Source organism: Syngnathoides biaculeatus, chromosome 8 (assembly GCF_019802595.1).
Source record: "Syngnathoides biaculeatus isolate LvHL_M chromosome 8, ASM1980259v1, whole genome shotgun sequence".
Taxonomy (NCBI): Eukaryota; Metazoa; Chordata; class Actinopteri; order Syngnathiformes; family Syngnathidae; genus Syngnathoides; species Syngnathoides biaculeatus.
In genome coordinates this window covers 28,162,802-28,179,933 of record NC_084647.1, presented here as the reverse complement: position 1 = coordinate 28,179,933, position 17,132 = coordinate 28,162,802, and the positions used below count along the sequence as shown (strand labels likewise).

The 17,132-nt window shown below is 43.7% G+C and overlaps 1 protein-coding gene across 1 annotated transcript in view; it reads right to left on the bottom strand.

Annotated features, from left to right (window-relative positions):
- Nucleotides 1-17,132, bottom strand: part of usp32 (ubiquitin specific peptidase 32) — a 257,750-nt gene that overhangs the window by 160,959 nt on the left and 79,659 nt on the right. Inside the window, exon 14 of the mRNA XM_061827750.1 lies at nucleotides 678-760. Coding sequence (XP_061683734.1) covers nucleotides 678-760 — 83 coding nt within the window. The remainder of the gene's footprint in view (nucleotides 1-677; nucleotides 761-17,132) is intronic.

The following is a 17,132-nucleotide window of genomic DNA, read 5'->3' as shown; positions in this document are numbered from 1 at the left end:
AACACACTTTGGCTCGTTGCAGCCAAACGTTGACTGCAAGAGACAATAATGACAGGCAGAAAAATTGCCGGTACTCTATCTACCCTGGAGGACTTGCACGCTGCCAGAACTAAGACCAGAGCATGTAAATTCCTGTCCATATCTTGGTTACCTGGATGATTTCAAATGACACTGACTTGATTCAAAATGTACAATGCGGCAGTCAAATTCAGACCTGAAAAGTGCTATGGAGATGACCTCTGAATCTAAGATTGACAAGTTTTGCTCAACAGGAATACATGTTTAAATCAAGAAAGCCACGATGACAAGGTCCTTCCTAAAAAAAAAAAAAAAAATTGCCATAAAAGACCACTGCATCATACCTAATATAAATTAGTCTGGCTTTCACTCTTTCATTCTTATTTCCAAGCAATTTATTTTTTCAACTAAACTCAAAATGTTGTAGAGGACAGTGTTATCATGATATGTTTTATATTCTAGTAAGCATTATGACTGAGCTTTTCGCATAATGACCACGAACACCAGAATAGAATATTGACAATCATAAAAAATGGTAAAATGACAAGACTCCTCGTCTAAAGCAGTCTGCTTTGGACATTATAATCAATTGCAAATAAAATAATGATATGAATATCATGCTGACACAGCTACTGCATATATCCTTGGAAATCCTTTACCTTGATGGTGTCAGTCATGACCAGATCTTGGTTATCAATGGCTCCTGGCCTCTGTGCTGCATCCAGGGATAGGTGACCGTGGGCTGAGGGGAAAAACAACCAAACAAATATGTTCACTATATTTGTTGGACACATTCTTACATCTGAAACAGCTATTGGAGAATTACCTCAAAGGTCCCAAATATCTGCACCATGGGAAAATGTGGGTTGGGGTACATTAAGGGAGGTGCCAATTGGGAGTGATTCACAAACCATGATAAAGTAAAAAACTGACTGCATCCTTGACCTAGGAAAAAAATCTTAACCCTTTTAAAATATTGGGTCCTGTTGTATAAATATGTCTGCATTCCTGCAAGAAAGCAGCCACTGTATTACAGTGCCATGAAAAAGTATTTGCCACCTTCTGGATTTTTTTTATATCAAACACAAAAGTTTCAAATTATTAAATCAATTATAATATCACTCAGAGACACCCCAAGGAAATACAAAATTGCAGTTTTCAAATGACAAATCAATTTATTCAGGCACAAAAAAAACAACCTTTTGTGACCCTCTGTGAAAAGGTAAATTAGTTCGAGGAAGTTTGTTAAATCACAAAGTCACTGTGACTAACTGCAAATTTGGGAAAGGTGAGTTCAATTTTCCAAGCCTAGACTGCCTAGATACTTGTTGAATAAAGGAATCACTTAAATAGAATCTGTCAGTAAATGTGAAGTAGGCTACAATATCTCAAAAGCCAATGCACCAAGCAACGATCCAAACAAATTCAAGAACAATTTTGAAAAAAAGTGATTGGAATTCAAAAATCTGGAAAAGGTTACAAAGTCATATCAAAGATTTTGAGGCTCCAGCAAAGCACTGTCTTAGCCATTATCCACAAATGATAAAACTGGACACATTGGCCAACCTTCCCAGGAGTGGACGACCAATTAAAATTAATCCAAGAGTCCGACAACGACTCTTACAGGACGTCACAAAATAACCTTGAGTAACATTTACAGACCTGCTGGCCTCAGTTAAGGTCAGTGTTCATGACTCTTTCATATGAAAGACACTGGCGAAAAATGGCATCCATGAGAGAGTTCACAGGCAAAACCACCTGCTGTCAGCAAAGAATACAAATGCTCGTCACACATTTGCCCAAAATAATCTTGATGATCTTCTGTGGGCTGAAGAGTCAAAAATTAACTTCAACTTTTTGGAAGGTGTGCAGCCCATAAACATCTGGTGTAAAAATGGCAGAGGATTTGATGAAAAGAACATTTTACTAACACTGAAGCATGGTGTTGGCACTGTGATGGTCTGGGGCTGCTTTGTTAAATCAGGACCAGGACAACTTGCTGTGATTGATGGAACAATGTATTCTACTATGGACTAGAAAATCCTGAATGAGAACGTCTAGCATCAGTTCGTGCCCTCAAACTTAAATGCTCTTCCATCATGCAGCAGGGCGACAATCCGAAACACACCAGCAAGTCCACCTCTGAATTGGTAAAAAAAAAAAGATAGATCAAGGTTTTTGAGTGGTCAAGTCAAAATCCGGATTTAAATCCAGATGAGATGCCATGCTGTGACCTTAAACAGGCAGTTCATACTAGAAAACCCTCAATTATAGCAGAGTTGATACAATTCTGCAAAGAAGAGGGACAATATTCCCCCAGAGAGATGTGAAAGACTCATCATGAATTTTCATGATTGATTTTTGTGATTCCTGCCAAGGGTGGCACAACCTTTTATGAGGTTCAGGGGGCAAATACTTTTTTAAAGAGGGTCAGAAAGGTTTGGATTTTTTTCTGTTCCTTAATAAATGTAATTGTCATTTGAATACTCCATTTTGTATTTCCTTGGTTTGTCTCTGAATGACATCAAAATTGGTCTGATGATTTGAAACGTGTGTGTGATTTGCAAAAAAATAAATAAATAAAATAAAGTAATCAGGACGAGGCAAATACTTTTTCATAGCACCGTACACCCTCGCGGACCTGTTCCGCTGTTCCACGACTAGGATAAAAAAAAAAAAAAAAAAAAAAAAAAAATATCAGTCCAAAGAGAACCTAGAAAACCTTTTTCCAGTAGTGGATTTTTGGATAGCTAAGTACATTTGAGCAAACTTCAAACATGCAGCATACACACGTGTGTATATATATATATATATATATATTTTTTTTTTTTTTTTTTTAAATGAGAGCAACGTTTCCTCCTTGGTGCTCTTTAATGAACTCAATTCTTATTTAATGTGTTAAGGTAGATTTGTCAACAGAGATGTTTGCATGTACCAGTGATTTCTGGAAGAAACGCTAGGCTTCTTTTTTACATCATTAAGCATTCTGCGCTGTGCCATTGCAGTCATATTTACAGTACATCAACAGATACAACAGTACTGAACTTTGTCTATGTGCAATTTAAAATACTAAGACTCATGCATTTAAGACTGAGATACTTTGGTCACTTTTTCCAACTTTATACAAGTATATGAAGTTGGGTTCATGGGATCTTGGATGATTACCACGTTGTCTCAGCCCTTGGGAGCTCAACGGCGGCCAGGGCAGTGAGTTTCATCACATCTCCCCCGGCCCAAGATAAATATGCTGGGCTCAAGACTCATCTTCTCAAAGTTTTTGAGCTTTCACACCCAGAGTGAGCCCGACGTCTTTTGGCTATTAATGGACTGGGGGACAGCAAACTTTCCAAACACATGGAAATGATGCTCAACCTGAAGGCGCGGAAGAGCTCAATTTCTTTTTCATGGAACTGTTCCTTAGACACATGCCGCCGCATGTTCAGACAGCGCTCGCTAACGCTACTATCACTGAGCCCCGTGCCCTGGCTGAGGAGGTCGACCTTTTCTTCCTGGCCACCCAGCGCTTCTCCCCTGGGGTGCTGGCCTGGCGCGCAGTTACTTGCCCCCGGGGGTGGAGGTGCCATCCAACAGGGGCCCCATTGTCACCGACGGCCGCGCTGCCACAGGCTTGTGCAACTTCCACGCCCATTTTGGCGCGAAAGCGAAGAGATGGCGCACACCTTCCAACTACGACGCGTCGGGAAATGCCAAAGCCCGCGCTCCGTAGCGGGCGTGAGCGTGGGCGAGAAGAACCGGCTGCTCTTCGTCAAGGACACCCTTTCCGGGTGCAAATTCCTTTGCGACACCGGCCCCCAGAGGACCGTCTTGACTGTTACTGCGGATGACGCCGCTGGAGGAGCCGCCCCTACTGTCCGCTAATGGCTCCCCTATCTGCTCTTATGGCATAAAGACTGAGTGCTTATGTTGCGGGGGTCGGTGCTTCAAATGGGACTTTGTCACTGCTAATGTCTCGTTCTCTCTCCTCAGCGCTGATTTTTTTCTGTGCCCACAGACTGCTGGTGGACGTGAAGAAGGGCCGTCTGGTGGACGCATTAACTTTATCCTCGGTTGCCTGTGTCCGTAACGAGGCGACTTATGACAGTCTCTTCAGTTCACTCTCAGATGGCACCAAGTATCAATTCCTCCTTGGTGAATTCCCTGGCTTGACACGGCCCACTTTCTCCTCTGCCGCAACTAAACATGGGGTCGAGTACTACATCGAGACCAAGGGGCCCCTGATTCATACTAGAGCCCGACGGCTCGACCCCGAGAAGCTCGTAGTCGCTAAATCCGAGTTTGCCAACATGGAGCGCCTGGGCATTGTCCGCCGCTCGGATAGTCTGTGGGACCTCGCCGCTCCACATCGTCTCTGGACCAGAGGGCGGGTGGCGACCGTGTGGTAACTCCCGCTGCCTTAAGGAGGCCACTACACCCGACCGCTACCCTATCCCCCACATTCAGGACTTCTCGGCCCACCTGGCAGGCAAACTCCTGTTCTCCAAGATTGACCTGGTGCGCAGTTATCACCAGGACCCTGTGCACCCCTCAGATGTTCCCAAGACGGCTGTAGTCACACCGTTTGGCCTGTTTGAGTTTCTGAGGATGCTGTTTGGACTCAAAAATGTGGCCCAGTCTTTCCAACGGTTAATGGATTCGGTGCTCAGAGACTTCCCCTTTGTGTTTGTCTATTTGGACGAGATCCTCGTCGCCACCACCTCAGAGGAAGAACATCTGAAGCACCTCGGGGAGGTCTTCGCGAGATTCGAGCAGTATGACTTGATCATCAACCCTGCGAAGTGTGTTTTCGGGATGCCCTCCATTGAGATCCTTGGGCACCTTATCGACAAAAACGGCGCCGCCCTCATTCTGTCAAAGGTGGAGGCAGTCTCCACTTTTCTCCGACCTCGATCGGCTCAGGGGCTCCGGGAGTTTCTGGGAATGGTGACTTTCCAACACCGGTTCCTCCGACGGGTAGCCCACACCATCCGCCCGCTGTATGAGATTCTTAAGGGCAAGGCCCCCAACCAGGACATTGAATGGACGGCTGAAAGAGTGGAAGCCTTCGGGGCCATGAAGGCCACGCTGAGCCGGGCCGCTATGCCGGCCCACCCATCTCCCGGGACCCCCTCACTCTCACTACAGACGCGTCGGACTACGCCGTGAGGGCCGTATTCGAACAGTGGGTTGGCGGCGCCCGGCAACGGCTTGCCTTTTTCAGCCATCAGGTGGGTCCCCAGGGAACGCAAATACAGCACATTTGATCGGGAGCTCTTCGGCCTCCGGCTGGCGATCCGCCACTTCCGTTCCCTTCTGGAACGCCATGAGATCACAGCAAATGTGGGCCACGAACCCCTCACTTTCGTCATGTCCAAGGTGGTGGAGCCGTGGTCTGCCCGCCAGCAACGCCAACTGTCGTTCATCTCGGAGTACACTACGGACATCCGACACATCGCCGGCAAATCCAATGTGGTTGCGGACTGCCTGTCCGGGGCAGTCGTCGGCACTGTGCATCTCGGTCTTGACCACTCCCGTATGGGCGCGGACCAGGCCTCGGACCACGGGGTGCAGACCTGGGTCGACTCGCCTGTCAGCATGCTCAGGTGCATCGCCACGCAAAACCCCCCTTGGAGTCATTCGGTGTCCCGAGAGGAGGTTCGACCACGTTAACGTCGACTTTGTGGGTCATACTCATGGTCATGCGCCCCAAGGAAGGACTGATGTCCTCATCCTTTGGGGTTGACCCTCCCCCCACGCCGGGTGGCCCCTGGTGTAACTGAATTTCCTTTGACATGGCTCATGTTAATAACTTTCGACGTTATTGCGCTCACATTATGTGAAGCAGTTCTGAGTTTCGTACATGCGCAGTACAGTTAACTTGCATTTCCTGTACCCAGGTAAATTCCGGTTGTTTTGGAAAAGGCTTGTTTGTAAACAACGTTTATGAAATAAACATGCAAATTAATGTCAAGACCATAAAAAATAAGCGACGCCTCGAGAGAATGCGAGGGGAGGGGCGTTACTGTTACTCGTATTAGTGCCTCAACATTGCTACGCTGGTAAAAGCAAAACAACAAACTCAAAGACATGTTCGTTCAATGTTGTCAACTAATATCCGGATTCATTTAAGGCAAATTTTCCTCAATTTTCCAGAGGATTTTTTATGAAAATTTAAAAATCCGGAATTCCAGGAAAATCCCTGAGTATTTAACACTTAAATATTTTTTGCATTAAATATTTGTGCATAGTACAGTTTATCCACGAAAATACACATCCTTGCCCAAGACTTCAAAAGAAGCATCCGACTCATCCCCATTCTAAAAAATATCCATCATAGATATATTTGGTGCATCACTGTGAACCTCATCATTGATGACCTGGTCCAGTTCTCGTGCCTCCTGCAATCATGAACAGTGATCCCATCTTGCTCCCACAGCATGTCATCATCAATGCCATCCATGACATTTGTGAGGAAACGTTTTTTTGAATCCGAAGAATGTTGGTTCCCTTGATTCCTAATTATTGTCAGCACATTGAGTACTGTCCTCGAAGACAAAGAAGAGGAGGAAACCAGATCCGTTGTCAGAAGAAAAAGAAGAATGCACAAAGCCTACAACTGAGTGTAGGGACTTTGAATGTTGGGACTATGACAGGAAAAGCTCAGGAGTTGGTTGATATGATGATAAGGAGAAAGGTTGATATACTGTGCATCCAAGAGAGCAGGTGGAAAGGTAGTAAGGCGAGAATTTTAGGAGCAGGGTTTAAATTATTCTACCACGGAGTAGATGGGAAGAGAAATGGAGTAGAGTTATTTTAAAGGAAGAGCTGGCTAAGAATGTCTTGGAGGTGAAAAGAGTATCAGATCGAGTGATGAGACTAAAATTTTAAATTGAGGGTGTTATGTATAATGTTGTTCGCGGCTATGTCTCACAGGTAGAAAGTGACCTAGAGTTGAAAGAGAATTCTGGAAGGAACTAGATGAAGTAGTTCTAAGCATCCCAGACAGCGAGAGAGTTGTGATTGGTGCAGAATGTAATAGACATATTGGTAAAGGAAACAGGGGCGATGAAGAAGTGATGGGTAAGTACAGCATCCAGGAAAGGAACTTTGAGGGACAGATGGTGGTGGACTTTGCAAAAAGGATGGAGATGGCTGTAGTGAACAATTATTTCCAGAAGAGGGAGGTACATATAGTGACCTACAAGAGCAGAGGTAGAAGCACACAGGTGGATTATATTTTGTCCAGACAATGTAATCTGAAGGAGATTACTGACTGTAAAGTAGTGGTAGCGGAGAGTGTAGCTCGACAGCATAGGATGGTGGTGTGTAGGATGAGTCTGGTGGTGGGAAGGAAGATTAAGAAGACAAAGGGAGAGCAGAGAGCCATGAGGTGGAAGCTGAGAAAGGAAGAATGTTGTGCGGCCTTTCGGAAAGACGTGAGACAAACTCTCGGTGGACAGCGAAAGCTCCCGGAAGACTGGACGACGACAGCCAAGGTAATCAGAGAGACAGGCAGGAGAGTACTTGGTGGGTCTTCTAGTAGGAAAGGGGAGAAGGAGACTTGGTGGTGGTACCCCAAAATACAGGGAGTCATACAAGGAAAGAAATAAGCAAAGAAGAAGTGGGACACTTAGAGGACTGAGGAGAGGCGAAAGGAGTACATCGAGATGCGATGTAGGGCAAAGGTAGAGGTGTCAAAGGCTAAACAAGAGCCATATGACGACATGTACACCAGGTTGGACATGAAAGAAGGAGAAAAGGATCCCTACAGTTTGGCCAGACAGAGAGATAGAGATGGAAAGGATGTGCAGCAGATAAGGGTGATTAAGGATAGAGATGGAAATGTGTTAACCAGTCGTGTGCTAAATAGATGGAAAGAATACTTGGAGAAGTTGATGAATGAAGAAAATGAGGGAGAAGGAAGAGTAGAAGAGGCAAGTGTGAAGGACCAGGTAATGACAATGATTAGTAAGGGGGAAGTTAGAAAGGCACTACAAAGGATGAAAAATGTTAAGGCAGTTGATCCTGATGACATACCGGTGGAGGTATGGAAGCAATTTGGAGAGATGGCTGTGGAGTTTTTGACCAACTTATTCAACAGAATACTAACTGGCGAAAAGATGCATGAAGAATTGAGGAAAAGTGTTCTAGTTCGCATTTTTCAGAACAAAGGCAATGTTCAGAGCTGTGGGAATTATAGAGGAATATAGTTGATAAGCCACACAATGAAGTTATGGGAAAGAGTAGTGGAGGCTAAATGCAGCCCTATGGGGGCACAAACCAGTGCAATCTGTAGGCCGGTCCCAAGCCCGGATAAATGCAGAGGGTTGCGTCAGGAAGGGCATCCGGCGTAAAAACTGTGCCAAACAAATATGAGCGTTCATCTAAAGAATCCCATACCGGATCGGTCGTGGCCCGGGTTAACAACGCCCGCCCCCGGCACTGCTAACCTACAGGGCGTCGGTGGAAATTCAGCTACTGTGGGTCGAAGACAAAGAAGAGGAGGAAACCGGATCCAGCGTCAGAAGAAAAAGAGCAATGCACAGAGCCTACAACTGAGTGTAGGGACTTTGAATGTTGGGACTATGACAGGAAAGCACAGGAGTTGGTTGACATGATGATTAGGAGAAAGGTTGATATTCTGTGCATCCAAGAGAGCAGGTGGAAAGGTAGTAAGGCTAGAAGTTTGGGAGCAGGGTTTAAATTATTCTACCATGGAGTAGATGGGAAGAGAAATGGAGTAGGGGTTATTTTAAAGGAAGAGCTGGCTAAGAATGTCTTGGAGGTAAAAAGAGTATCAGATCGAGTGATGAGACTAAAATTTGAAATTGAGGGTGTTATGTATAATGTGGTTAGCGGCTATGCACCACAGGTAGGATGTGACCTAGAGTTGAAAGAGAAATTCTGGAAGGAACTAAATGAAGTAGTTCTGAGCATCCCAGACAGCGAGAGAGTTGTGATTGGTGCAGATTGTAATGGACATATTGGTAAAGGAAACAGGGGCGATGAAGAAGTGATGGGTAAGTACGGCATCCAGGAAAGGAACTTTGAAGGGCAGATGGTGGTGGACTTTGCAAAAAGGATGGAGATGGCTGTAGTGAACACTTATTTCCAGAAGAGGGAGGAACATATAGTGACCTACAAGAGCGGAGGTAGAACCACGCAGGTAGATTATATTTTGTGCAGACGATGTAATCTGAAGGAGGTTACTGACTGTAAAGTAGTGGTAGGGGAGAGTGTAGCTCGACAGCATAGGATGGTAGTATGTAGGATGATTCTGGTGGTGGGTAGGAAGATTAAGAAGACAAAGGTAGAGCAGAGAACCATGTGGTGGAAGCTGAGAAAGGAAGAATGTCGTGCGGCCTTCCGGAAAGAGGTGAGACAGGCTCTCGATGGACAACCGAAGCTCCCGGAAGACTGGACGATGACAGCCAAGGTGATCAGAGAGACAGGCAGGAGAGTACTTGGTGTGTCATCTGGTAGGAAAGGGGAGAAGGAGACTTGGTGGTGGAACCCCAAAATACAGGGAGTCATACAAGGAAAGAGATTAGCGAAGAAGAAGTGGGATACTGAGAGGACTGAGGAGAGGCGAAAGGAGTACATCGAGATGCGACGTAGGGCAAAGGTAGAGGTGGCAAAGGCTAAACAAGAGGCATATGAAGACATGTACACCAGGTTGGACACGAAAGAAGGAGAAAAGGATCTCTACAGGTTGGCCAGACAGAGGGATAGAGATGGGAAGGATGTGCAGCAGGTAAGGGTGATTAAGGATAGAGATGGAAATGTGTTGACTGGTGCCGGTAGTGTACTAAATAGATGGAAAGAATACTTTGAGAAGTTGATGAATGAAGAAAATGAGAGAGAAGGAAGAGTTGAAGAGGCAAGAGTGAAGGACCAGGAAGTGGAAATGATTACTAAGGGGGAAAACAGAAAGGCACTACAAAGGATGAAAAATGGAAAGGCAGTTGGTCCTGATGACATACCGGTAGAGGTATGGAAGCAATTTGGAGAGATGGCTGTGGAGTTTTTGACCAACTTATTCAACAGAATACTAGCGGGCGAAAAGATGCCTGAAGGATGGAGGAAAAGGGTTCTAGTTCCCATTTTTAAGAACAAAGGGGATGTTCAGAGCTGTGGGAACTATAGAGGAATAAAGTTGATGAGCCACACAATGAAGTTATGGGAAAGAGTAGTGGAGGCAAGACTCAGGACAGAAGTAAGTATCTGCGAGCAACAGTATGGTTTCATGCCTAGAAAGAGTACCACAGATGCTTTATTTGCCTTGAGGATGCTCGTGGAAAAGTACAGAGAAGGTCAGAAGGAGCTACATTGTGTCTTTGTGGATCTAGAGAAAGCCTATGACAGAGTACCAAGAGAGGAACTGTGGTACTGCATGCGTAAGTCTGGTGTGGCAGAGAAGTATGTTAAAATAGTACAGGACATGTATGATGGCAGCAGAACAATGGTGAGGTGTGCCTTAGGTGTGACAGAGGAATTTAAGGTGGAGGTGGGACTGCATCAGGGATCAGCTCTGAGCCCCTTCCTGTTTGCAGTGGTAATGGATAGGCTGACAGATGAGGTTAGACTGGAATCCCCTTGGACCATGATGTTCGCAGATGATATTGTCATATGCAGTGAAAGCAGGGAGCATGCAGAGGAACAATTGGAAAGATGGAGACATGCACTGGAAAGGAGAGGAATGAAGATTAGCCGAAGTAAAACAGAATATATGTGCATGAATGAGAAAAGTGGAGGGGGAAGAGTGAGGCTACAGGGAGAAGAGATAGCGAGGGTGGACGACTTCAAATACTTGGGGTCAACAATACAGAGCAATGGAGAGTGTGGTCAGGAAGTGAAGAAACGGGTCCAAGCAGGTTGGAACAGCTGGCGAAAGGTGTCTGGTGTGTTATGTGACAGAAGAGTCTCTGCTAGGATGAAGGGCAAAGTTTACAAAACAGTGGTGAGGCCGGCCATGATGTACGGATTAGAGACGGTGGCACTGAAGAAACGACAGGAAGCTGAACTGGAGGTGGCAGAAATGAAGATGTTGAGGTTCTCGCTCGGAGTGACCAGGTTGGATAGGATTAGAAATGAGCTCATTAGAGGGACAGCCAAAGCTGGATGTTTTGGAGACAAGATTCGAGAGAGCAGACTTCGATGGTTTGGACATGTTCAGAGGCGAGAGAGTGAGTATATTGGTAGAAGGATGCTGAGGATGGCGCTCCCAGGCAAAAGAGCGAGAGGAAGACCAAAGAGAAGGTTTATGGATGTGGTGAGGGAAGACATGAGGGCAGTTGGGGTTCGAGAGGAAGATGCAGGAGATAGGCTAAGATGGCAAAAGATGACACGCTGTGGCGACCCCTAACGGGACAAGCCGAAAGGAAAAGAAGAAGAAGTAGTGGAGGCTAGACTCAGGACAGAAGTAAGTATCTGCGAGCAACAGTATGGTTCCATCCCTAGAAAGAGTACCACAGATGCATTATTTGCCTTGAGGATGCTAGTGGAAAAGTACAGAGAAGGTCAGAAGGAGCTACATTGTGTCTTTGTGGATCTAGAGAAAGCCCATGACAGAGTACCAAGAGAGGAACTGTGGTACTGCATGCGTAAGTCTGGTGTGGCAGAGAAGTATGTTAAAATAGTACAGGACATGTATGATGGCAGCAGAACAATGGTGAGGTGTGCCTTGGTGTGACAGAGGAATTTAAGGTGGAGGTGGGACTGCATCAGGGATCAGCTCTGAGCCCCTTCCTGTTTCCAGTGGTAATGGATAGGCTGACAGATGAGGTTAGACTGGAATCCCCTTGGACCATGATGTTCTCAGATGATATTGTGATATGCAGTGAAAGCAGGGAGCATGCAGAGGAACAATTAGAAAGATGGAAACATGCACTGGAAAGGAGAGGAATGAAGATTAGCCAAAGTAAAACACAATATATGTGCGTGAATGAGAAATGTGGAGGGGGAAGAGTGAGGCTACTTGGATTAGCGATCGCGAGGGTGGAGGACTTCAAATATTTAGGGTCAACAATCCAGAGCAATGGTGAGTGTGGTTAGGAAGTGAAGAAACGGGTCCAAGCAAGTTGGAACAGCTGGCGGAAGGTGTCTGGTGTGTTATCTGACAGAAGAGTCTCTGCTTGGATGAAGAGCAAAATTTACAAAACAGGGGTGAGGCCGGCCATGATGTACGGATTAGAGACGGTGGCACTGAAGAAACAACAGGAAGCAGAACTCGAGGTAGCAGAAATGAAGATGTTGATTTTCTCGCTCTGAGTGAGCAGGTTGGATAGGATAAGAAATGAGCTCATTGGAGGGACAGCCAAAGTTGGATGTTTTGGAGACAAGATTCGAGAGAGCAGACGTCGATGGTTTGCATATGTTCAGAGGCGACAGAGTGAGTATATTGGTGGAAGGGTGCTGAGAATGGAGCTGCCAGGCAAAAGAGCGAGAGGAAGACCAAAGAGAAGGTTTATGGATGTGGTGAGGGAAGACATGAGGGCAGTTGGGGTTAGAGAGGAAGATGCAGGAGATAGGCCAAGATGGAAAAAGATGACACGCTGAAGAGTCTCTACTAGGATGAAAGGCAAAATTTATAAAATAGTAGTGAGGCCGGCCAAGACTGATGGATAAGAGACAGTGGCATTATTTTTGAGAATTTACGGTAGATTAAAAAGAAAACTTAAATACACAGAACAGAATATTGGAAATTTTTAGCCTGAATAACTGAAAATGTTTAGAGTAATAATAAATTGTATATCACTAACCAGGATTATTTGTCCATTGATAACCTTACATCTAATGTAACCGCAATGTTTTGAAGATTACTGAGTGAATCCCGCTATTTGATCCCATTATAATAGCATTGAAACAAAACGAAGAAAAATAACACAAAGCAAAAAAAAAAAAAAAGGAACCACACAAAATTCTTGAATAAGCAGGAATAAACAACCAATTATCATTTTCGGTGTTGGTTTCACAGAAAAAAAAATCAAATTAAAGGATAAAACAAAAAGCAAATTTTTGGGAAAAAAATAATTACACGAGTATATCTATTCATGACACTCAAAAGATGATTTATAATTGCACGCAATATTCATTCACTTTATACTCGCATACTGATGGAAGGAAGCAGTGTGACATAAGCGTGGCTGTCAATGCACCTGCGGCTCCTCTGACCACCACCAAACATCCAACCACCATCATTCCTTTACAAATCCTGGTATGCAATAGATGACTCAGTGGGTGCAGAACACCAAGTATATTAACATACATACATATTAAAGCCGTTGTCTAAATTTCTGGTCGGTGCTTTGGAGAAGGATTTTAAAAACAATGTATGTCTCTAATGGTTAGTTTTGGCAAGTCCTGTAAAAACAGTGTGTCATTTTTCAAAATAGGAAAAGACAGCAGTATTTTGGCAACATAGGAGATTATGGGCAAAGAGGCCATTGTTAATGCCAAAGTTGTCATGCCAAATTACAAGTGATTATCAATTGACTTGCCTGGTAAATACAGTAAAACCTGGAAAAAAAGTGTAAATACTGACCAATTTCTCCACTCTCTGCACATGACAGTGCATCAAGAGACCTTTCAGGTGCAGGAATAATTGCTTCCAGCTGATTTGATCGATCAAAAGCGGTAGCTGCTAAGGCAGCTGTTGACTTCCGAGTTTGAAGAGAGCTCAAGCTGGATGGCTGATCCGCTTAACTTCTTTTAGTCTCCTGGGCAAGGAATAATATCAGGGTTATTCCAAAAGCATAAATAATATATTTGGCTGATTGGAAGGCACAGCACCAGATCAACAGATGATTACTACAATGTCATTACATTTTTGCATCTGCAACTAAAATACGAGTTGCAAGGTTAAATATTTTTACCACGTGGGTGCCTATAACAAAGATCATGACTTATTGGTTGATTGTTGTTCCTGTGGGTAGATGGGATGGCATTCAAAACAAACTGACATCAGCCAGTCATCCATGCTTACTTTAACATCAACTGATTGTGATACAGCACAACCAATTTAAAAGCTCATCTTTTCTGACATATGGAGTACCTGCCATGGCTCACATGATTTTAAGTGATATCCCATTCTAAATCAATATGGTTTAATACAATGTTGGCCAACCCTGTGCAGATGTAACAGCTTTTGGGAAGGCTTTCACAATGTCAAGAATGAGAATTTGTCTCGTAGTTGAAGCTGCCCTACTATGACAACAACTAAACTGACAGTGAATACTTTCGAGACATAAAAACATTTTTAAAAAGTGACAGAACAATAGAATACCATTAATGTGGTAATGCCAATACAATTTATTTTTTTGACAATTGTGAAAAATGATGCAGAGTCCTCGAGAGCACTCAGTTTGACATAACTAATAAAACAATAGTCTGGTGCAATGACCGTTATTCAAAGGGCACAGGGACTTCAAGAAATGTATGCAGTTAAAAATGACTACAAATATCACAATGTCAATTGTGCAAATGGTGCAGATGCTTCCCAAGCACATTAGTGGCCAGCAGTGATGCAGGTTACTCCGAATATCTGCGATTTTAAGTAATTAATATAATAACTTGTGACTCTTCCTGGCTAAGTAATTAGACCAGAGTTAAAGTAGATCTGAAGTCCAACAATGCTTACTTTTGCATCGTCAATGTCTCTCACCAAACATACTGAAATTTGAAACTGATGATTCAAATAAAGAGCAGTCAGTTGTGTGGTACCATTTTATTGAGGATAAAAATAGAAGAAAGCGATTCGGAAGTGATTGATTTATACAATGTACAGTGTTGGTGCAGGACTGTAAAAGTGCAAAGAATTGCGCAACTTCAGTTGTCACACTTTTGTTTCCCATTATTTTGCTGAGTAAAAAGTGTACTTGATTGTTGCTACTTTTTTTATTTACATGTTAACAATTCAAATTGCGCGGAATGCATTGTGGGTTAATTATACATACAAAGTGCACAAAGGGTAATGGAGCATAAGGACTGACTCACTGAAGGACTTAAAATACTTATCTTAACCTTTAAGTTTCCTAGTGTCTGTCCTGTTGATGATTTATGTCTTTCCTCCAAAACAAAGCATTAAGAAAATGCCACAGTACTGAAATTTGGCTATAATGGTTTGAAAAAATTAAACTTTAAAAATGGCACCATGACTTTTTTTTTGTTTTTTTTTTTTTTTTGGGGGGGGGGATCAGGAATAAAAAGACATTGCATAATACACGCCCACTGCAATTTACACGAGAAGAAGAATTAGAGAAACTGCAAGTGTCCGGCAGGGAATCTGTGAGGCTCTTGAGGTGGATAAGCACAAGGCATTCAAAAGGACTTAATGAGCACAGATGTCAAGACGACAGACCTGTAGGAGTTCAGATCCAAAATTGCTGGTTACTTGCGGACTAGTGAGGATGGTGGAGCTTTTGAAAAAGGGTGGTACGTGACACAGTTTAAGAGACTTATTGAAGATCAGTGTGAAGTCTGGAGCGAGCTGGTCCAGAGAGACAGGATGGATTGACAGGATTGTGGCAGGATGGGGACACGAGGTCTGGGCCTGCTGGTTTCTTGATCTTTTGTTGGTTGAAGATGCAGGTCACTTCCTGTTTGTAGATGATCAACGAATCAGGGGGAGTCAAAGGTGAGATAATGGTTGGTGCTGCAGCTAGGTGTGTGTGTGTGTGATTAAAGTAGACTTTACACTATCAGGAGTTTTGAGGCAAATCACCAATCACCAAGTTTTCAAAAGAGAAACAATAACCGACCTGTCACGAGCAAGCAACACGGGGTAGGACCACATGCAGGACTCCGAGGCAGGGACATGATTTTCGAGCGTAGTTTAATTCTGTCAGAGGTCATATGCAGGTAAGCAGACCAAAAAGGCAGAAGCAAAAAAAAAAAAAAAAAAAAAAAAAAGTGAAAAAGGCAAGGTCCAAAAATCCTGAAACGTCAGATAACTACAAGGCAAAACAACACTTGACTAAAGTGGCACAGAAATGCTGTAACGAGGGAGATAAACAAAACGCTAGCATACTTACACATAATGATGCAGTGTCAAACACAATGAACTGGTAAATGACAATGGAACACACGAGGCTTATATAGTTGGCCTATTAGTGTCAATAGGCTACAGTTGAGGAGTTGCTACCGGAGGCAGCTGTGCAGAGGGCAGTGGCCTAGCCATGCCCCCGACATATGACAGATTTGATCACAAGATGGAGCAACGTGTCCATTTACATGACTTGTTCATCTTTTGTATTTACTTGTGTACTATGACTTGTTGCGTTACTGTATACACTTATGTACTGTATCCATCCATTTTATATTGTACTCATCTTCACTAGGGTCATAGACATACTGGAGCCTATTCCAGCTAAAATTTGTTCTCTACCAGTTTAGACAAATGTTAAAACATCAATGACCTCTAAGGGTGCATTCAAGTGTTGGCCTTTGACATAAAGTTACATTAGATCAACAGTGCATTATACATTATCATCATATAGACATTATAATGGGTGTTAAGTTACTGTAATTAAATTACTTTATTGCAATTAAATTTATTAAACAATTACTGTTAATGGCATGCTTACTCAGACTTTCTAACCGTTCATTTGCTATATGGATGGGTGCTGTCCAGAGTTCGTGTTGGTTTGAGTTTTCCTTTTAGTTTTTTTTATTTCCTCATGCTGTGTTTGCTTGAGTGCCACGTGCTCCTCCTCACGCACAGAACTTGGCGTCAACAATCCAGAGCAATGGTGAGTGTGGTAAGGAAGTTAAGAAACGGGTCCAAGCTGGTTGGAACAGCTGGCGGAAGGTGTGTTATGTGACAGAAGAGTCTCTACTAGGATGAAAGGCAAAATTTATAAAATAGTAGTGAGGCCGGCCAAGACTGATGGATAAGAGACAGTGGCATTGAAGTGACAAGCAGAACTGGAGATAGCAAAAATGAAGATGATGAGGTTCTCACTAGGAATGAGCAGATTGGATAGGTTTAAAAATGAGCTCATTAGAGGGACAGCCAAAGTTGGATGTTTTGGAGACAGGGTTCGAGAGAGCAGACTTAGATGGTCTGGATATCTCCAGAGGTGAGATAGTGAGTATATTGGTAGAAGGGTGCTCAGGAT